The 24,084-nt window shown below is 36.5% G+C and overlaps 1 protein-coding gene across 2 annotated transcripts in view; it reads left to right on the top strand.

Annotated features, from left to right (window-relative positions):
• Positions 1–24,084, top strand: part of PRKG1 (protein kinase cGMP-dependent 1) — a 1,210,064-nt gene that overhangs the window by 1,065,313 nt on the left and 120,667 nt on the right. For both annotated transcript variants that reach the window (XM_051982636.1, XM_051982637.1), the window contains one exon: positions 11,999–12,073. In XM_051982636.1, the coding sequence (XP_051838596.1) occupies positions 11,999–12,073 (75 nt within the window). The remainder of the gene's footprint in view (positions 1–11,998; positions 12,074–24,084) is intronic.

Raw genomic sequence — 24,084 nt, 5'->3', positions numbered from 1 at the left:
TAATCTTAGTGTTATATAAAACTTGAATAATCATGATTTTACTTCAATTATTTCTAATAACAGCAATAAACTATATTTGATAATTAGTAGCACCAAGTAGTAGTCCTGCTATACATTTAAAGGTTATTATAACAATAGAAATTATTTTTTCTGCTTTAATCCTTCATTTTTCTTATGATTGATAAGTCACAACATAGTGGATTAGACCCGTGTGTTCAGTCATAATTATTGTTGAAATTTGCAAGGCGTGTTCAATATGCTCTCTCAGATATTTTAGAAGGCTTACCCTTCATTAATGAAGAAATGTCACAGCATGTAAATAAATATTTTAAAAGTCATCCTGGTGCTTAGATTAATACTTTGGAAGGAAATGTCTTTTTAAGAAGGTCGAATGGATGGCAGGCTTCCCTAGGAGTGTCTGCAAGAAGAAAATAGGAGACAACACATTAGTTCAGCCTTCCTCCAAAAATGATCAATTCTGTGAAGACATTCAATTATATTTATCAAATGTTCTAAATTATTCATTTACTAGAGTTGGAATGTGCAAACTTGACTGCCCTTCAAATCTTAGTGAAATTCTCTCATTTCTAAATTTCTGGAGTGATAAAAGACTAACTTTCAGGAGTCAAGGATACAGAAATACAGAAGGAAAGAACACATTGCGTTCTTTTTCTATCAAAAAGATTTTTTTTCCCTCTTTTTAAGACTGTTCCCAAAGTAACGGTTGTTGACAAAAAAAAAAGGAAGGGGAGAGGATTTGCAAGAGAAAGACAAAGAAAACACTAAGTAGTTCCTTGTGTCACATAGTAAGAAGGGACTTCATATTTAAGGGTTCAACAGTCCTCATTTTACAGAGGAAGAAATTAAAATCTAGGAATTCACCCAAGGCATGTAAATAGGAAGTGATAGAGCTTGGATTTGAATTTACTACCTCCTATGCCCATTCTAAACTCTCTATTATTCATTCAGCAATCTTTTTTGGATTGAATTATGGGATTATACATCTGGAAACACCCTTGATTGTTACCGAATCTATCCTTTCCCTTATTTATCTCTTCTGTAGGGTTGTTGTGAGTCTCAAGTGAGACCAAATTTGTAAAGTACTTTGCAAACCATCACATGCTATAGAAATGTTAGCTAGTGGTGGTGGTGGTGATGGTAATAGTAGTCGAGGTAGTAATAGTAGTAGCAGAAGCAGTCATAATAATAATAGTAATAGTAGCAGCAGCAGTAGTTGCAGTAGTAATGGAAGTAGTAGCAGCAGCAGTGGGAGAAGTAGCAGCAATTGCAGTGATGGTAATAGTACTAGTAGTAATAGTAGCAACCGCAGTAGTAGGAATAGGAGGAGCAACAATAGGAGGAGGAATAGCTGCAGCAGCATTAGTAGTTGTGGGAGTACCAGCAGAAACAGCAGTAGTCATAGTAGTAGTAATAGTAACAGTCATAGTCATAGTCATAGTAGTAGTAATAGTAGTAGTAGTAGTAGTAGCAGCAGCTGTGGTAGTAGTATTCATTCATGCATTCAAATAAACATGTAATTAGTCTAGGTTAGAATAATAATTAGTAACTAACATGTATAAGCTGCTTTGGGATTCACAAACCTTTCCATATCTAAATACTTTTTCTTCATTAAAATTGTCTTTTTCTCCTTACAATTACAATCTCCAACTAAGAAATGATGTAAGCAAACTCTTTAGATCCACCATATTGTTCCCTTTAAAAATATAAACATAGTCTAAATAAGATTGTTTAAGCTAATCCCATTTTAAATAATAGTTCAGTACCTTCTACCCAAGGCCTCCCCTGTAACCAGCAGCCCTTGCTTGCCACAGAAAGCTTCTTCTAGTTAGTTCCCAGACATTCGTCCAGATGGCTCTTGGGTTCAGTTTGGATCTCAGTCTTTTAATATCTCAAATCTGCCATCACTTCTCATCTAGTTCTACTTCTCCAATACTACCCTGCTTCCCATTTCTCCTGTTTCTAATTCATGGTCCATTTTGCTAAGAAGCAGTTTGCCAAGTCACTCCTCTGCTCAAGAAGCATCCATGTTTCCTTTCCCTTTAGGATAAAAATGCAAACTTCAAAATCCTTAATGATCTGAACACCCCTTATTTTTTGAAAGAGATGTCCTGTTATTTTTCTCACAGACCTCAACTGACATGGACAAATACACACTTCTCATATGTTATTTTCATATATGACTTAGTTTCTCCTTTCCCAAAATTATTGTTGTACTATTTTTGTAATAATAATCACTAATATTCATATAGCATCTTAAGGTTTCATAGATGTAACATACACATATATATCCATATATGCTGTGTATATATATGTATATATATATACATATATATACATATATATATATACTATCTATATAGTGTATATATATGTGAATATATATATAAAGATATATATATATATATATATATATATATACACACACACTAGGTACAGACATATATAGTATATACATACCCATATATAGATAGATACACATATGTAATATGTAAACATATTATAATTGCATCATATAAGTATGTGTATATATATTTATATAGATTTTTTCATTTGATCATCACAACAACCCTTTAAGGTACATACTATTATTATCCTCATTTTACAGATAAGGAAACTGAGGGTGAGGGAGGTTATGTGAAGTGCTCAGTGTCATATAGCTACAGAGCATCTAAGAAGGATCAAAGACAGGTCTTGACTTGACCCCAAAGTCAAGGTACCAAATTCACTCTATTCTCTGGGCAGTCATTTTCTATTTACTTAATGGCATACCTGTTGTATGGCTCTCCCCTTTCCACTCTCCCTCCCTTATCAAACCATTAGAATTCAAAGAATAATTTTGCTTTTTGTCTCTGAATTTCTACCATCCAGTACGATGTCAAACTCACAATAGGCACTTAATAAACCCTTGCTGAATAGAATTACATGGATTGTTAAATAATGCAGAAAGACTTGGAAACAGATTAGTTAAATGGCTTGTATCAATATGGGCAGCAGTTCTTTTCATAAGAAGTTACTTAAAAATTATAAGGCTACACACACACATACACACACACACACACACACACACACACACACACACACACAAATAAGTCTGACTCAAAGTGAGTATCTCCTTCCTTCCCCTCCTCCTCCAGTTTCTTGAAGAAGGAAAATGAATGGGACTTTGTTCCTTTCCTCATATCAGCTTTCTAAATTTTTGGTCTGAGGAATATTCAGGAGCAGATCACTAGAATAGCAAGATGAGGATTTGTTGATGAAAGCTTAAAGAAGGGAAGGCTCATGGGGAATGTGCTGGATGGATTCAGGTACTTGAAAGGCTGATCTCCTGTTAAGGAATTATACTCGCTTTGCTTAGACCCAGAAAGCACAAAGTACCTGTTACTTTTAGGTAAAAGTTGCAGAGGTGAAAATTTAGTTTGATCCAAATTTTCCAGTCATTTGAGTTCTCCATGAATGGACGGCTCAGTGGAGATGAGAGACTTCCCTTTAGAAGAAGTCTTCAAGCAAAAGCTCGATGGCCACTTGGACATATAATAATGAGGGAATTCTTATTCAAGGATGTGTTACGTTGAGGGCCACGGGGCTCCCTTCCCACAATGAACTCATTGCACTTTGAGTTTCTATTGTCAACCATCACCTCAAAGTCCGACTGTATTATACACTCAGGTCTCTATACTGCCAATTTTGTACTTGAAGATTACTCATATATGAAATTTTTGCAGAACTTTCTGACCCTACAATATTTTTTTATTTCACCTAAAGTCATGTTTTCACAGAACCACTTAAGGAATATTAGGCATCAGCCATATGTTATTTTGCTTCTCTCCTCTCAGAATAACACAAAGATAATTGGGAGGAGGGAAGGATGATGCTATAAAAAGTGTCAGCTTTTTATTTCTGCAACTGATTTTGAAAGGACACACACAGTAGTCCCTTCTCTTCCTCTCCTTAAAATATTAAAAGAGCATTGTAGAAAGTTAGAGCTTCAATGACCCTTAGAAATTATTTCATCCAACCCTCTCAGATTCAAAGATAAGGAGATTGGGCTTCCGAGATGTGTTCTCTAAAAACTTCCTTATAAAGAGTAACCTCTTTCCTTAAGGGATGGACATTATCTTAAATGAGATTTGGAGCTATTAAGAAAAGATGAACCTTCTTTGTCAGAAGGAGGGCAGTTTTTCTCCAGATATAAAATCATAAGGAGAATTTGTTTTATTTGTTCATTCAATAAATTCAACCTTTACTTGTTATCTTTGATTTATTCCAATGCAATGAAATTCAGTAAACTTTTATTTAGTGGTGCTCAAGCGACTGAGTTGGGTGCCTGAGCTTTTGTCCTTCTTTCTGGAAGTGCACCATGACATCAAGGTGATGCTATGATATGCAAGTGAATTGGATTTAAGTGCAAGGTAACTTGCTTCCCTTTCTCCTCCAGAGTCATCTGGTTCCAGTGGCCAGATAAAGATCAGCCAAATATAGATTGGGAAGACTGGCAATGGCTCTGGATGCAATGGGAGACCTTGGCCTTTGTAAACGAAGGTCTTCAGCAGGTCTCCATTTGATGGAGGCAGCACCCTTCAGTGATTAAGGATAGGAAGCAATTGAGGCAAAGAATCTCTTCTTTTATCTAGTCAAAAAAAATCTAAATAAATAGATAAATAAGGTTGGGAGCAGGATACTCTCAGAGTTTCTTGCCAAAGCAGAAATCATTTCTTTTTACACTTCATCTGAGTCAATCAAGATCCAAACAATGATCAAATGGGGCTTGGCCTGGATAGTCATTGAAAATCAGATTGATTTTTGTTTAAGACATACAGAGTAAGTAAATTGGGAAGTCTTAAAGTTCCAGATTTATGTAAATTCTGAGAAAGAAGGGATCATGAAACACACCAACAGCTAGTAATGTTCCCAGTTGAAGACAGAATCCTATCTAACAATGGACTGAGGGGTTGAGATCTCAGCCCTGAGCTAGGAAAGGTCATTCTCTCCTATCCATGCCCTCATGTCAAAAAGGGCCCAAGGAAATGTATACATCACTATCAGTCAAAAATATTAATGAGAAATAAAATCAGACAGTCTTTAACAAGAGGACCCACTTAGAAGCCAGTCCCATTCTGTCCAATGAAAGAAGACCAAATCCATCAATTCCTCACATTTCCTACAAATCTGCTGTTTCTTAGCCTTCCAAATACATGGACATACAGAAGAATTTTATTGAGCAGTTTTACAACCTGCTACTTGACTGTTTACATTTAACAACTTTAAAAAAAATAATTAACAGAAATCTATTTTTTCCTACTTCCACCCACCCTTAACATTGAGGGAAAAAAGGAAAAAGAAAATCCGAACCCTTGTAACAAACATTTATAGTCAAGGAAAACAAATTCCCATGCTGAACACATCCAAAAAGTATATAGATTGAAATATACTTTTTGGATATTTCAATCTACACCCTGAGTCCATCTTTTCTCAGAAGTCTCGGTTTTGACTTTCTCTTCTCCATGTCCCCAGACACATAGGTTTGAGGAAGGGAATGACTGAATCAAAGTTCTCTGCTCATCACTGCTGCTGCTTACGCCACTGATCCCTTGTGACAATATGATGGTTTGGTTCCCTGCTCCCTCCTTTTCTCTTCCTTTTTGTGATCTCTCTTTTGATTTTCACCTGTCATCTCAGACCACATAATATTTATTTGCTCAAAGAGATCAGAGAAAAAAACTCTAAATTCCAAGATTGGGTGCATGATCTAAGATACTTTTCTCTCTTTGAAGGGATGAGTTAACTCCATATATAATGTAGTTAAAATCTGACTTTGGTGTTCTTGGTGGAGGAGACTCTTAATAAGTATTTGTACAGGCTTACTTGTGCTAAATGGTCGATGTGTATAGACAATATCTGTGCTTGTCCCTGGATGACAAAAGAAATCATCCCAGGCCTTAAGATCTCTGGAAATTAAAAGCATGGACAGAAGAGACTACAAAACAAAATGGAGTATGAAGAAACACAAACATTTTGAAGTCCTAATAAGATCTCATTTTAAGTGGGATCTGGCTAATTCGATCCTTGAAAAGAGGCTTTATTTCTTATAATCTTAGTTCCTACTGTTTCTGATTTTTCAAAGGTTTTTCAAAGGTACAATATTGCCAACAACCAGGATTCAGCCAGAATTGTCATCCTTGGAAGGCTTATCAAAAGTTTCCAACCTAATATCAGCATCTTTAAAATGTTTCCCCAATGATGAAGTCCTTTCATGTGGAGGCCGCCTTTTCATGGGCATGTATGTACTTTTATTCTTTTCCAACAGGGATGTCCCAGAGGGCATCTGTGGAGTTCTAGCAAAGCCTAGGGCTTCAGCCAGACACTGGAAGTCAGAAAGCCTTGTCTGCCAATAAGAGGCCAGTGGGAAATTTCTTCTGTGGTCTTTTGGGAACTCCCTAAGTCTTCAAAAGGCCACCTCCACGCCAGTCTCCACCAGATGAGCAATGACCTTTTCTCAGCTTAACTTTCCCTTATTTCCTATGGCTTTTAAACATTTGCAAGATACTAAATCACAGGACAGTTTGAAGAAAATGCTTGTGCAGTCACATAGAAGTTGTTGTTTTCCTGAAGAGAGAAATCAGCTTATCTAAGACATTCTTTAGAAAGAACCAGATGCCATTGGGTAGTATCCTTTCCATAATGAGAGCCCTGGTGTGAGTAGCAAAATTGAATGTTAGACTGCTACTAACTAGCTGAGAGACTAAGAATGTATCATTTCACTTTACTGGATCTCAGTTTCCTCAGATGTAAAATGTAGCATTTGGGGGCTACAAGATCTCTATAGTTCTTTCCAAAGACAGTCCCATTTGACATCTGATTCTCAAAATTCTACATTTACATAAGGCACGGGGAGAACTATGGGATCAAAGGGAAGGACCTTCATTTCTCAAGGAAAGGACTTCGTTTCCCATCTTCATGCTTTTGCCCGACTGTCGCTCTTTCCTTGAAGACCTTTCTTGTCTCTTCTTTTAGGATCTTGGTTTTCATCCAGATTGAGCTCAAATCTTCCTTTTTACATTAAATCTTTCCTGGTTCCCTTGGTAATGGCACCTTCCCTTCTCAGATGACCTGCCTTCCATTTTTTGTATATCCAGGATTTACCTAATTATTTTATACATTGTCTTTGTCACAGGAATGAAAACTCCTTGAGGACAGAGCTTGTTTATAACCTTTCCTTGTGAGCCCATTGCTTGGAACAGTACCTAGCAAGTCATAAGCACTTCAGAAATACTCACTGACTGACGGTCCCCACCACCACCAAAAGTGAAATTTTAGTAATATCATGAATAATATTTACAGACGTAGCAGCCTGACCTCACGAACAGAGGAATGGAATCCAAAAGCCCAAAATTCAAATTCTATTATTAGTATTTAATATCTGTGTAACTGCACAAATCGCATGACCTCTCTGGAACTCTATTTCCTCAGCTATAAAATGAGGTTGATAATACCTGCTGCACACGGTTGTCTTGTACAAGAAAAATAGATGGCTTCATCAACTTCAAATCACTCAGATCTCAGCTCTCATAACTTTCCCCCTTTCATTCATGGGACAGAATTGCTAATATGGTTTACATATTTATGAAACCGAAATCTTTATCATTTAAAATAAGAGAATTCTCATTTCCCTCGAGCCTCACCTCCCCATTTCCATTAGAAACTTATGGTCACCTTCTCAGCAAGATGCTTTCCTAGCGAGCCGAAAATCTGGCGGCGGCAGCCGCGAGCGTCCCACAGTGTGTCTGGGAGCCCCTAGGAGGCTAATTTAGCCAATCCCCGCTTCACTGCACTAATAACTGTCATTAGGACACAGGGGAATGAAATCAGCCTCCCAAAGGGCGAAGACCCCACTGACAGAGCATGTCTCATTCAGCTGTCTGGGGGAATTGGATTTGCTAACTCTCAAGAAAGAACAAAGGAATTTAGGAAAGCCATTTGCCACAAGCTGCGGACGCCCATCTTCCATCTTCTTGGCTACTCTAGCTAAAAATGCTCTCCCCCTCCTCGAATACTCCTTGTATTTCTGTATTGCCCCCCTCCCTCTTTGCCTTTTATTGTCCCATTGACCTGTGTGAACATCGTATCCCCCTCAGCAGAATATAAGCTTCTTGAGAGATCAGGGACCGTGCTTGTAAGGTAATAGTTCATCTTAATGTCTGCAAAGGGGAAAGACAGTGCTTGTACATGTGTGCAAAATCAGTGCTGTGGAATGAAGGAGAGGGCTTTTTGGTATTGTTCTGGTACTCTTCCTGCCCAAAGATCTTATATTGATTTTGTGTGTTTGTATATAGTTTTATATATGAGGATGTGTTTGTATACATGTTGTTTGTAAAATGTTAGGTTCTCATGGAGGGGGGAAAGAAATATTACCCTGCACTTAGCACAGGCCCTGGTATACAGTAAGTGCTTAATAAATATCTGCTGATGGATTGATTTTGCATAGAGGGAGGGACCCAGGAGGATTTTTCCACTCTACTACTGATTATACTGCTTCTACAACCCTCTAATGGTTATCAACACTAAGAGCAACAAGTATTTATTAAGCACTAACTGTGTGCATGCTGGGAATACAAAGAAAGGTGAAATACCCCATTGATCTGATCTCCTTCCTGGGATTTAGAAGGAGGATCTAAGACAATTCAGTTCATATCTCTAGTTTCCTCATCTATAAAATGAGGCCTATGATAGACTAATATGCACACAGGCAGTAGACTATAGGGGCTAGGCTGCTGGGTTTGCTGCTAGGAAGAACCATGCTCAAAACTTATTGTTGACCTTTACTGGTTGTGGGTTCCTGAGTAACCTCTTCGTGCCTAAAGAAATTTAGACACCGACTTGTAGACTAGAGTTACAATTTGTGCTAATGGAAAGGGATTGTCACATAGGAGTTTGTCACACCATTAAAATTCAGGTTCCTAGTGTGGATGTAGTATTCTCTCATAGGTTCATGATATGGATTAAATGAGAATAAATAGAGTGCTCTGCAAATGTTAAATGTACTTATATTTATACATAAAATACACTATCATTATATATAAAAAGTTAGATCTATAATTAACTTATGTCTCAAATATATAATTAATATGGAGATACAAACCTATATCTATATCTACAGCTATTTATGAAATATATTACTATAATATATGCATATATAACCAATGTATATCTTAAATATACTAATATTTACATATCTATGTGTCGATATGTATGTGTATGGTGTCTCAAAAATCTCTGTTCAGTTTTAAGCTTTAATAACTTAAGAATTATAAATGCACAATCTTACCAAAAAATCCTTTAAAACCATATTCATTTAAATTTCCTTTTCATTTATTTTTGTGAGTTTTGAATAATAAACTTAGAATTAAGCATCACATGTGCAACAGTTTCTGGATGACATTTGTCAGATCTGGGAAGAGAAAGTTCTCTTCCTTGGCACGCAATCTTTTGAGCCATCTCCCCTGGGTTTCTTTTTGTGGAGTCTCATCAAAACCATCACATACTGTCCATACTTCCTTCTCTGGGTTTGCCCAAGGCTGGACTTACAAATGCAATCCTTTCAGTCACTGAACTTCAGCAGATAAAAATTTGGACAGTTCAAATATCAACCTGTGCAATATGTAACAGAAGATGGTGATCATGTTGAACATTTATAGGAAATATATAGATATTTTAGGATTTTAATAATTAGTCTTTCAAATTTCTTAAGTTTAGAGCTTCTATGCATCTGAAATTATTAAAGATTAAAACTGCATTAAGATTTTGGGGGAATTGCATGTACATATATACATACATGCATTTCTGTATGTGTGCATATATATATATATATATATATATATTATATATATATATATATAGTTACACATAGACATACTATACAAGAAATAGCATGACATCATGTATGGAAACTTGACCTTGAAGACAAACACATTAGACTTCGAGCCTGCCAGGATACCTCCAAGCTGTGTGACTTTGGGTCAGACACACTCCCTCTCAGTGCTCAGATTATCTTAAGTTGCAGAGCATTTGACCCTAGCTTTGGTAAAAGCTCCCTGGGAACTGCTTTCACTCCAAGAAGTGTTGACCAACCCCCCAGGGATTCTTAAAAACCGTTTCACTGGCTTGCACACTCAGCTATGATTAGACCAATTGGAATCATTTCAAAACAAGTTTTATTTAGAAACAACATTTGATTTCCCCAGATCTTATTTGCATAAGTTACTTTCTAATAATTCCTTTGCTATGGTTTTCCTAAGCTATATCCTTAGCTACAGATTAGCTTTTGTTAGCCTAATATTTCTAATGAGGATTCAAAGTACATTTTGCTGCTAAGAAATTACCTCACAGCGTCTTTATGGGAATGCAATGTGAGAGAAGAGAGTATTTTACAAACCTTAAAAAAACTGCAACTGTATCTGAAATGTATTATCATTTACACACATGAACACACACACAGAATGTGTGTGAATATATATATATACATACATACATATATATACATTATATATATGTAATGTACTATTATTTCCATTATTGTATTGTATATCTATATTGTACATCTGAATGCATATCTGTACATATATATATATATTATATATATCATGTGTGTGTATATGTGTATATATACATATATATGTATATATGTATATATATGTATGTATGTGTGTGTATATATATATATATATACACACACACACACATACATACATATATATACACACACAGAGACATTACTGTATATAATATAATTGGAAAGAAGCACCTTCCAGAGTTCAAATGTGGAATGTATATCTGAAATATGCTATCAAAAAAGGCATGTAGATTTATGCTTAACTATATTATATTCATAAGATATATATATATATATATATATATATATGTATATATATATATACATACACACACATATGTAGGGATATAAATAACTAGGCCATATATACACATATACTATCAATGTATATACATATATAATTAATCTTATTCATATATGAAATATAATAGGAACAGCCGGTGGCTCCGAAGATAGAGTATTTGATAAGAACTCTGGAAAACCTGAGTTATAAATGCAATTTCAAGCACTTGCTAGCTGTGTGATCCTAGTCAAATCACTTAACTTTTGTTTGCCTCAGTTTCCTCACCTAGAAAATGGATATATAACAGCAGCTATATCCCAGGTTTGTTGTGAGGATCAAATGAGATAATCGATGCAAATCACATTGCCTGGCATGTTGAATTCACTATATAAATGTTATCTATTATTACTATTATTGTGTGGATTATATGAATATATATATTCATATATACAAATCTTTATCTGAAGTATACTATTATGCTATATATGTACACATATGGATTATATATATAAATCTGTAGATGAAAAATACTATTGTGCTATATATGTACATATATAGATTACATATATTCATATATAAAAATCTGTATCTGAAATATACTATTATGCTATACATGTACATAAATGGATTACATAAATATATGTATATATATAAATCTGTATATGAAATATACTAATATGCCATACCTATATATACAAACCCCCACATTTTCTATAACATATGCTGTTCTGCACATACATGCATGTACACATGTGCATATCTATATCTTTATGTTACTATTATTTATATAATATATGAGAGACAGTGTTGCCTAGTGAATAGAGAGCTGTTCTCCAAGCCAGAAAATCCTGCCTCCCGCACTTCTGGCTGTAGGGTAGCCTAGATAATCACCCCAACCACTTGGTGCTACCAAGCATTTCTCAAAGCCACAAGTTGGAAGAGTCCATCGCCTGCTTCTGTGGCGGAAGTTGCTTCACCTGGGATTTCCCCCTCCCAAGGAGACGTCTGCTCTTCCATCTCAGGCCCTAAATGAATCCACTTCTCCTCCTAGTGCCCTTTTCCTGATCCTTGTCCTTTTGTTTCTGCAGCTCCTTCAAGCATTTGATCGGAGGCTTGGATGACGTTTCTAATAAGGCCTATGAAGACGCGGAGGCAAAGGCAAAGTAAGTCACCACAGATCTCTTTCGTGTTAATCTTGATCTCATCTAACATTGGCGGGCAATCACAAGATGTTAAGGACATAATTTGTCAAAATTATGAAAAACAGCATTTCTGACAGAGAGGAATAAATTATGGGAATAACCCTGCTGAGCCCCATCGTGAGTTGAGAAGAAGAAAAAAGCCATATACAGGCTGAAATAAATATTAGTCAGTGTGATTGATATATTAGCAAGGGCCTTGCTCCATGAACAGAGCTATTAGTATATATGTGTTTGCAGATACAAACATATGTGTATATAGATAAATATATATAGATACACATATGTATATATCTATACATACATATACGTATATTTATCAGGAAGGAAAATTTACTGCTCTAAAATCCAATATAAATAATACAAAATAAATCAAATTAAAAACTTTAGCCCATGAAAAGTATTTTCAGAAATTATTATGTGAGGGATATTAAATTCTCCTATAAGATTTGTAATTTCTAGAGAAAAGCTTTTTTTTTTTTTTTTTGGTATGAGGATTCTCAAAATCCTTATTTTAAATGGTGTCATCACGAGTACATTTTAGCACCTCCCAAAATAAATGACATGAGATGGGTGAATGTCTGGGTGATCATTTAGTAAATAGAGAGACATAGAGACAGAAAATGACAGAAATAAATGGGATAGATATAGAAATACAGAGAAATTACAGATAAGTTGATAACTACATAGATAATAGAGACACTGAGAGATAGATGATTAATAGATATAAACACAGAGACATATGTTGTCGAAAAAGATTTCATCCACTTTGCCTAAACTCTTACAGATTATTAGTTTAAGATAAAAACCTACTGCATTTTCTAAATTTAACAAAAACTAGATCTGACTTGAAGTAATTTGACTTTTTAGAAAATAATTTTATTTTTATAATAATATGATAATTATTTTATGTTCATAATAATATAATAAATTTTAATAAAATTATAATAAAATGATAATATTTATTATAATAATAATTTTAATGATTAGGTTTAAATTCTCTGAAAGATACATACAAGACTTTAGGTTGTATGATTTTAAAAAGACATGACAAAGTCCTACAAACCAGTCATCCCAGTCAAAACTTGTATTCCTTCATTCAACTCAAGCATTAAATGTCATGCAAACCAGCTGTGTGAAGAGGATTGACTGATTTTTCAAAACTGACTAGAGTTTTTTCAGTAGTCTGTAGATAAGCCTTAGTTCAAAGCCAGAATTATTTTTGCTCAGGGAACGGAAGAGTTTCAATTACCCCCAAGAGCCTGTGACACGTGGAAACATGTTCCAGAAGAAAAAAAGGACTAAAATCAGTATTGATTGGGCAGGAGTTGATCAATTTTTAAAAGGCAGTATCTTATGTGCATAGACCCCAAAAGACTAAATTTGTGTTTGTGAACATGCTTCTTGGAGGAGATTCTGACAAAAAGCAGAAACAAACCCACATGGTTTTATATTTGAATGAGAAAGAGCACTGAGGGATAGAAATCAGACCATTTTCACTACTATAACGGAGCCAGAATCTGTTCAGAAAAATATATTGGATGATTTTCAAGCCAAATTCTAGAGATTTGTTGTTATCGTCACAGGTTCACTTGGGGCTTAAGAGCATTGGAAGAGATTACTAGGAAATAATTATTCTGCTTGCAAAAAAAAAAAAAAAAGAAGTCCAGAAGGGAGATTTCAAAATCATATTATCGGCATGTTTTTTAAATTACTTCCTTACATTAGAATCTAATGTGAGAGAGTGCCTGAGTCCGTGTGAAGGACACCGATGACAAATCTCACATAATGAGAGTTTTCTTTTCCCAACTTTATCCATTTTAATTTGAGGGTGACATTAGGCCATTTTACCTTTTATTTTAAAATTTAATTTAATTTAATTTTTTCTTGATGATATTATCTTTTCTTGCTGTCCTGTATCAAATTTAGAATTCCCAGTAGATTTTACTTTAATTAATTTCTGGTGGAAAACGTTGACTTAAAGCCTTGTCACTATCTCCATTCTAGTCATGCTTCTATGTATTTCTGTATGTACTAACTTTGCTGTACTGGGCTCCCCGCAGAGAATCTAAAAGAGGCAGCTAGGTATTGTAATGAATCCAGAGCTCTGAGTCAGGAAGGCCTGAATTTGAATTCACCCTTACACACTTACTAGCAAAGTAAACTAAGACAAGCCATTTAGCCTGTATCAGTTGCCTCACCTCTATAATGGGAATAATAATAGCACCTCCTTCCTAGGGTTGTTTTAAGGACAAAATGAAATAATATTTTAAAGCCCTTTGGAAACCTTAAAATACCATAAATATGCTATCTTTTTCTTATTTTTTCTTATTTTTAATTTTTTGAAATAAATATACAGATATATTAAACTAGCATATTTTTTCAACTCTGATTTACTATTTTTTCTCCTTTTTTTAATCTTTGGAAAAACCTTCCTATTTTCTTATGAATTGATATACCTTTGCTAGCAGTTCTATTGATTTTTTTAATCAGAGAATTTTTGAAAATATTGTAGGAAATAATGTAGGTACCATAGGCAATAAGACCAAAAATGTGCCTCTAATGTCTCCTGAGGTTTGCCATGACTGTGATGTAATAGGTAGAGATATGGACTTGGAGTTGAGGACATCTCCTCGGATATATAGTGAATTTCTTGGTAGTTTAATCATTTTGCTTATTATTCTAGGATGTTATCAATAAAAAGATGATCATTTGGCCATTCCTCTCTTAGACCAAAGACCTTTGTGATTCCATTCTCACAATTTTTCTGCCCTGTGAAAAGCAGGTGTTTCCCATGTTGACAATCAATTCTTACTAGTTGACAATCAATTCTTACTAGTTAACAATTAATGAGAGAATGAATATTATAGTGAGGGGTTGAACCTGAGCTTTGATTATGTCATGTACTTCTTAAATTATCCCATCTATTGGGCCATCTATTCCAAAATTTTATCCTCATCCAAGTGGAGTAAAACACAATAGCTCCCTCCTCTAGGGAGAGGGGTCTGGATAGAAAAAAGGGTTAGTGGAACCTTCAAAGACTGAGGTCTTTAAATGATCTAAGAAAAAGGGGGAAATCTGAATCTCCCCAAGTCATTGGTTATCAACAATAATTTCTGTCAGATGCTTGCTGAATGATACTGGATGAATCACTTAATCTCTTTGAGCCTAGGGACACTCCCAAGGACTCCCCACCCTGAGAGCTCTGCACACTGCCAAAGTTACCAAACCTTCCAAGAATCATGTAATGAATTTAATACTTGATACTGAGTAAAACATGAAGCCAAATTAAATTTTAAATATAAATTACATAGCTTTGCATCACATCAATGAGCTCGGGCTGACAACAGTTTTGTGTCTGTTCAGTGATGAAAGTAATCAGGGTGTGTGTGTGTAAGTGTGTGTATGTACGTGTGCACCCATGTGCATAAAAGCAAGTGTGTGGGATAAGAAACAGAGATGGTAACTTGTTGAAAGAGAAGGAGTTTGTGAATTAATTTAAGATAAAGGTAAAATACTCTGACTTAGGCAAATACAATATGGACAAATCAAGATTTTCAAAATAAAACAATTAGGTGATTTTTTTTTAACTTTTAAGAAGACTCGCCATTCTTTTAAAGTCGCTCTTCTTTTAAATTGCCAGTCATACATTTGTACTTGCACTCACCCACCACTTTCAAGACTTGCTTGCTATCTATATGATTTTTGTCAAGTCACTTGATGGCATTTGAATTTCAGTTTTCTCACATATAAGATGAGAATAATTATATCTCCAGAATGTGCTTCTCAGCCATATTTTGAAGAAAAATGCTTTACAAAGCTTAAAGCAGTATTGAAATATGAGTTAGTGTTTGTTGTGGTTAAGCTGTATCTCTGGTTTAAAGTTAGATATAGAGGGACATGGACTTCATTGAGCTCTTGTTGAGATGAATTTAAAGTCCCATCTCATGAGATCAAATTTTAGTCAATATTGACTCAGTTTTACTTTTCCTTTGTATTCGTTGTTCAGTCGTTTTTCAGTCACGTCCTATTCCCTCTGATCCCATTGGGGTTTTCTTGACAAAGAGACTGTTGTGGTTGCTTTTTCCTCCTCCAGCTTACGGTGCAGGTTAGGAGACTGAAGGAAAAGGGATTTGCAGCTTATCTAGAATCACACAGCTAGGAAGTATCTGAAGCCAGATTTGAACTCTGGAAGATGTTTCTTTTGGATGCCATGCTGGGCACTCTCTCCATTGTGCTACCTAACTGCTTCATCCCAAATTAACAAAAGAAAGCATTCGTTTATTTAGAAGAAATCATTTGAAATGAGGATAGGTAAAACATGAGGGTCAGAAATGACTTGTCTTAGCCTATTCATTGCTATTACTTAATGCATTGGTTCTCTGGCTCACATATAACACCCCTCTGGGTCAGCGTGACATTTGAAGGGATCATATGTATATGTGTATATACACACACATATATATGTCCCTTCAAATAAATATATATATGAATTCTTTAGTGAAAGTTCATATAAATGAAATATATATAGATGAACATATACACATACATCTATACATATGAAGGAATCATATATACAGAACAGATTGAACACATCAGTTTGGGACAGTTTGGATATAACCCAACCATCTCCCATGTTCAGATCTAAAAGTCTGTAAAACTAGACACCATAAATCAGCTTCATCTAGAAAAATTGATTTGTTTGGATGCCTTTGCCTGATTGTTAGGGGGAACCATCCCTCCTTACTTGATCTTCTTTCTGGCTATTGCTGAGTGCCATTAAGCTCCAGGAAGACACTGAGTCTCTACCTTATATGAGAGGAAGATGTGCTCCTGCCCTGAAAGGGTTTGTAGTTTCAGAGATTATCTGCAAAACTTGACTCATCTCAGCATTTGTTTAAAAGCCCACTGTGCTGGTCACACTGAGCTAGGCAAGATTAGCACGCTAATCTCAGTGCAGAGGAGAATCTCAGAACTGAAGCAAGCTGAAATGAGGTGAACTTCTCCCCAAGGGGGAGCAGCACACTGAGCCACAGCTTCGTTAGTCAGCCAAGCAAGTTAACAATGTACTCTTGTGTCGGCCTGGCTGTCAGTCATATCTGCCCTTCTAAGCCTTAAGCACACATCCCCCTCCCTGCTGTTTTTAAGCTTTTTCAGTTTTCCCAAGATCAGAAGGCACAGGCAGAGTGACATTCTCCCTAATTTCTTCGGGATTATAACGAAACCCAGGGTAATCTTAATAAGGGAAATTCTCTAAAGATCTGTGTCACCCATTGCCCACAGACTTTCACCCCCATATTGGCTTAGAAACTCCTTGAGAGCAGGAAATCTTCAAGGATTTATAAAGAGACACACATACACACAAAGACAGATACAGAGACACACAGAGACATAGAGAGAAAGACAGAAACAGAAAGAGGCAAAGAAAGAAAAAGAGAAAGAGAGAGACAGAAAGAAAGAGAGAGAGACATAAAGACAGAAAGAGAGACAGATTCAGAGAGAAAGAGAAAGAGAGAGAGAGAGAGAGAGAGAGAGAGAGAGACAGAGAGAGAGAGAGAGACAGACAGACAGACAGAGAGAGAGAGAGAGAAAGAGAGAGAGAGAGAGAGAGAGAGAGGAGAGAGAGAGAGAGAGAGAGAGAGAGAGAGAGAGAGAGATTTAGGAGATCTTACTATTCCATAAACATCTAGAAAAGTCCAGCTATGGAAATTCCCTCCAACAATGTAGATTCAGATTAATGACCCTGATGTAACTTATTGTCTAAGAGATTTGCCTAGGGGCACCAAGTAGTTAAGGACCACTAGAAGCTCTAACTATCATCATTTTACAGATAAGGAAACTGAGATAGACAGAATAAATGACTGGCCCAAAGCCACACAGCTACTAAATGTCTGAGGCTGGATTTGTACTCGCGTCTACCTGTCTCTAGAGCTTATGCTTTAGGAATTGAACCACCTAGCTGCCAATACCAGCTCTGCCCTTGCCTTTTGCTGAGGAACCACTTAAGAAATCTCAGGAATCAAAATTTCAAGCTAGCTGACTCCTTACAAGTGTCATACATAATCCAACCATTTCACATTACAGAAGAGGAAACTGAGGGCCAGGAAGGTTAAATAGTTTCCCCATAGAGTCACAGATAAAAAGTAGCATAAAGGAAATTTGAATTCACTTCCTCTGATTCCAAATCTAGGGCTATTTCCACAGTACCAAATTCGCTAAATATTTGTGGGGTAGAATAAGAATAGGATAGGCTGGAGAATGGATTACTTTGTAAAAAAAAAAAAAAAAAAAAAAAAAAAAAAAAACATTGTTTCTACTGTATTCTATCAAGAAAAAAACCCGTTTGTCCTTTAACACAATGTAATATGATTCAAATGTAAAAAAAAAAAATAACAAGTATTGTTTTCTGTTGCTGAAAACTTCTTGGGTACTAAGAGTGTCAGAGAAGAAATAACTGGAATATTCCCATAGAATAGGCATGTGAAATGAACTCCTAAGGCTTTATTTGTGAAAATCTATGACCTCTTGGCAAAACTAAGGCTGTCTCTGTAGATCCAGATAAGAGAATGATTCTGAAACTGCTTCACTCCCTATGGTCATTAAACCAGTGAGGAGGTTATTCCTATTATGGATAAGCAGTCTTTTTAAGTTTTGCTTAGTTAAACTGCTCAAGAGATGAACCTTCATGATTGGCTTAAGTGAAAGAAGTCTGTCTGAGTTGTTTCTTAGAACCATATTGTGAGACAAACAAACATTGGCCCTGGGCTGCCCAACATGGTACACTCGCATCAAAGAAGGCCGTGTGCTCGGTGAGTGACCCAGAATTAAAGTAGCTCAAAAAAAAAAGTCAGATGTGCAAAATTAGAGAATCTCCACTCCAAATGTTCAGATGGACTATTGGTGCCCAAACTATGGTAGATCCTTCAGAGTTCCTACTGGTCTGATCAGTCGTATTTGGACAAATTGTACTTGATTCCAACAAAGTAATGTCTTTTTCGATCAGAAGAAACCCACTGACCAGTCATACAATCTCAGAGCTGAGAAGGATTCCCAATACACATCCCTGATCCAAATCCCTGTCGATGATATTCCTGACAGATGAGCTTAGACATCTCCAATGGGATAAGGGAGAGTCCAAAGTTTCATTTCCCCCTGGAATATCTGATTATGAAGGTGTTTTTTCTTATAACAAACAAAATTTATTTTTGAAAATTTCTACCCAATACAACTAGTTCTTTTATCTAGAACAAAGTAGAGTCATGACTTCTTTGAGACTAAATTTCTTTATATTTAAAGTGAAGACTTTGGCCCAGATTACCTCAAGAGCTATGAGATGATCACCCTATATGCCTCATGAGTTTTAAAACCCTATAGAAATGTCAGCTCATCCAATGCTCTCAAATGATGATAATATCATATAATCTTTCAAATTAATGAAAAATTACATAATAGCACATACCACATAGATAAATAATGCTTTAAATGTTGAAGAGAATTATAGAAAGACAGAGGGACAGAAAAAAGAAATAGAGATATACAGAGAGCTAAACAGATTGGTAGATCATCTCTTTAGAGTTTCATAGCAAGACTGGGATGCAGATACCATCGATGTTATTATCCCATTTAAAGATTATGAAAGTAAGGGTCCAAGAACTTAGATGAATTGCTCACAATCATACAACTGCTCAATAAAAAACACATTTCTTCTACCATAGAATATTATTTCTCTGAAGTCAAAGACCTGAATTCAAATCCCATTTCTGCTGTTTACAACATATATGATCTTCCAGAAGTCACTGTACTTTCTCAGCTTCAGTTTCCACATCTGCAATATGAGGTCTCTGAGGTCTCTTCCAGCTTTGGAGCTCTGGGCTTAGGATCTCAGTTTAATTTACTTTCTGAGCTCACCAATCTAAACTAAAAAGAACATGTCTCATAAGATAAATTTCCTTAATGGAAAATTATACTTGACAGGGACTTTACCTTGGAGACATGTTAAAGCTTCCCTTTATTGCTTTTAATTAGCCAACCTGGGCTTCTGATTTTAAAAAATAAAGTAGGAAAAATGAAGACATTGACAAAGGCAGCCATGGGCCCAAGGGAAGACGTATTGGTGTTCATCATTCTGTATAGCAACTGACGTGCTGTGTGTACAAATGTGCATATTTTTGGTCTAGACCCGGATTTCTAAAAACCCCCTCAAATGAAGAGGCAATTTTTCATCCCCCAGACTCCCCCAAAATTAGGCAGAGAGGTGAATGGGCACTTAGACAGGAAATGGTTTGCCCAAATACAGTCTTCTCCTCCAGACCTCCAGAATAGGAATCTGGCCTCAGACCCTTCTGACGTGGGTGATTTTAGGTACATCACTTACCGTCTCTGTGCCTCGCCCCAACTCTGAAGACTTCTGGTGATAGGGGACCTTTCAATCTGTCTGATGAAAAACTTTGCCTGCATCAGTGGAATCACAGCTTTAGACTCTCCCACACATTTCTCTATAACTCCAGTAAACCCAGATGTTTTTAGCTGGAAAAGACTGAGTCAGGAAATGTATGCGATGGTACACAAGGGGTTAGATGTCCTTTAGGACCCTTCCAGCTTTGGGATTCCGAGAATCAGGAAACTTAGATTTATAAAAGCCCTGATATAAAAGTCCACCATAATGCAAGAGTTTATTAGTGAAGTAACATAATTATATATTTGGCAGGACTCTTATTCTCTGAAGCTGAGGGCCACCATGTTTTGTCGTATTACAAGAAATGAATGAATGAATGAATAAATGAATGAATGAAAAAGCATTTATTAAGCCCTTATTATATACCAGGCACTATGCTAAGTGCTGAGAATACAAAGATTCAAGAAAATCTCTGCCTTCAAAAAGCCTCCATTCTAATGGGGAAGATGAACCATCCCTTTAAGGAGCACTCTTATGTGTACTGCTCAATGACAATGATTTGGTCACTCTCCTCATCCAACACAGAGAAGGTTTCTTTGAGCTTTCACCTGCCAAGGGAACTGACTTCCCTGGAGCTTTTGAAAATCAGGCTTGTGTGATATGTCCCAATCCATACAAAGTTGATCCCAAGGATCACACATGACTTAGAAATAAATGTCTCTTGAAACTTAAATACCTCTTAAAGTCATGAGATTTTGCAGCCCACAGTGGGAGCCTCTCAGTTTCCTAAACCTTCAGGCCTTGCAATCTTGACCTTCATTAATCATGTTCAGGCACTCGGTACTTTGGAAGAAAGATCACCATTTCACCTCCATTTATTTCCAACATCCTCTCCTCACTAAAAGGGGATTTCAGGGAGATGAGCTCAGAGGGACTTTTGTTTCCTATGATGGGAATTCAGTTTGCTAATATCCCTTTCCCAAATCCCTCCCTTGTACCATTTAAGCCAGGAGAACATTGAGCACTGCCTAGTATTATCTTAGGCCTGAGGGCTCAATCAGGCCTTGATGAACCATATTAGGGTCCATAGTCAAAGACAGCTTCATTACCTGGACAATTCAAAAGACATCACTTTACTGAAGGAAAAAAGGACTGGAGTTTGGAAAAGATTGTCCCAGTTGGTCCTGAATGAAGAAGATGACATGCAGAAATATTTTTTCTCTTTCATATTCTAGTCCACAGGATGTGGAGGTTGTGAGAAGGTGGGCAGTCAGTACTAGGGCTACCCATGCTGACAGGTTGTCATCAGGATAAATCTCCCTCTAACAAGAAAGAAAATCAAGGTATTTCTTGTTCAGCCATGTCAGGGCTAATGTGTGTGACCCATTTTTTAAGATACACATCCAGGAGGAAGACATTTTTTTTCTTTGATAAAAGATTTTGGAGGTTCCAAGTGCCATGTGTTAATTTCTTCTCAGTAGCAGATCTCTTTAAAAGCTCTCTATGTGGCCATATATCCCAGAGAATACAGTTGTGTCCACACCTTCCTCACTGGCAGAATTGTGAATTAGTATGCTGCAGACTTGTTAAGTGGGTTTTGACAGGCAAATGTATCTCTGCACCTCCATTTTCTCTTCAGGGGAAGGAAAACTTTCATGTTGTGACTATTGCAGACTTTCCCACACAAGGTCTGGAAATGCTTTGAAAATAAGAGCTCATCTATGTTAAAGATCACTTCATCTCAATTCAATTCAACAAAAGACATTTTTAAAAAGATTTTGCCATTTCCCTGACTGCAGAGGTAAAGATACTTAGCCTATATGTCTTCCTCTCAAATGGATTGGGTTTTCATGAAGCTAAGGACAGATACAAGAATAATAGGGGAAAGGGAGAAGGTGAGAAAAGAGCAAAGGATACAGAGGAAGGAAAAGGCAGAGGTAGAAGTGTGAAGGAAGAACATGTCATATGCTGGAAACAGCTTGAACAAAGACACTGAAAGGGGAACTAGAATGTCAAGTACAGTTTGGCTAGAACTCAGTGGCTGAGAGCTTATAATAAGAAATAAGTCTAAGACCAGGCTGGCTCCAAATTGAGAACGGCTTTAAATACCAATAGTGAGGAGCCCTTGAAGATTTTTAAATAGGAGAGTAACATGGTTGCAGGATCTAGGAAGATCATTTTGTCAACTGCATGGAGAGTGAGCTAGAGAGGAAAAAGACAGGCACTTTCTAGAAAACACCCACAGACTTACATGAACTGATGCTAAGAGAAGTGAGCAGAACCAGGAGAACATTGTACACAGCAACAACGATTCTGATGGACGTGGCTCTTTTCAACACCAAAGTGATTCAGGCCATATCCAATGGTCTTGTGATGGAGAGAGCCATCTACACCCAGAGAGAGGATGTGGGGACCGAGTATGGATCACAATATAGAATTTTCACTTTTTTGTTGTTTGCTTGTTTTTTGTTTTCTTTCTCATTATTTTCCTTTTTAATTTGATTTTTTGTGCAACATGGTAATTGTGGAAATAGGTGTAGAAGAACTGCATCTGTTTAATATATATTGGATTACTTGCCATCTAGGGGAGAAGGTGGGGGGAAAAGAAGGGAGAAAATAAATTTGGAACAAAAGATTTTGTAAGGGTGAATGTTGAAAACTATGCATATGTCTTGAAAATAAAAAAAATAAAAACTCTTTTACAAGTGTAAAAAAAAAGTACTCACAATAGTCTAGTTGAGAGACTAGAGGGGTAAGAAGCAGAATGGCAGTTTGTGATTGGAGTGAAGGACAAAGAAATGAAAGAAATGGCAGGAATAGAAGAGAGAAGACTGACTAATGATGGAAAAAGGGAATGAGCAGAGAGGTGAAGGATGACTCCGTTTGTGAGCCTGAGTGACTAAAGGAAGGGGGCAGTCCTTCACTGAAATAGGGGAGGTGGGAAGAAGGGTGAATTTAAGGGGGACATAAATTCTATTTTGTACATATGGCATTGGAGATGCCCTCGGGACATCCAGCTGGAGATGTCAGCATTATCCATTGTGTGGACCCAGAGCTTGGAAAAGAATTGTGGGCTGAATGTGCAGATTTTAATCATTGAACCTTTGAAGGAAAGTAGGAAAATTTCCAGGAAATGTAATCTTCTCAAGAGCTTGTTTTTCTTCTCTCCACCCCTTCTACTCAGCTGGCCCAATATAAGTGCTTAAAGAGATATTGGGTTCATGTAGTACTGAAGGAAGGTATGAAAAAGGGAATGGAAATGGGAGAGGATGGGTCAAAAATGGGGACTGGAGGAATGGAGATTAGACTGACTAGATTGTCTGGGATAGAGATTCCATGAAGCAAAGGATGTGAGATAAGAGCAGTCATGTAGCTTAGGCTCACGTTGTAGAAGGCTTGAATGCCAGCATTAGGGGGTGAAATTTTATTTTGTAGGTAACGAGAAGCTACTCAAGCTTTTTGAGTAGAAGAGTAATATTCGATCAGTCTTGAGGAGCAGCAAAATGCTGGTGTTTTGGAAAGGACTTTTACTTCATCCATTTTATGTTTTGTTTTTTAATTTGATTTCATGATGGGCAGG

The sequence above is a fragment of the Antechinus flavipes genome, chromosome 2, assembly GCF_016432865.1.
Source record: "Antechinus flavipes isolate AdamAnt ecotype Samford, QLD, Australia chromosome 2, AdamAnt_v2, whole genome shotgun sequence".
Classification (NCBI taxonomy): domain Eukaryota; kingdom Metazoa; phylum Chordata; class Mammalia; order Dasyuromorphia; family Dasyuridae; genus Antechinus; species Antechinus flavipes.
This window is presented reverse-complemented; position numbering and strand designations above follow the sequence as displayed.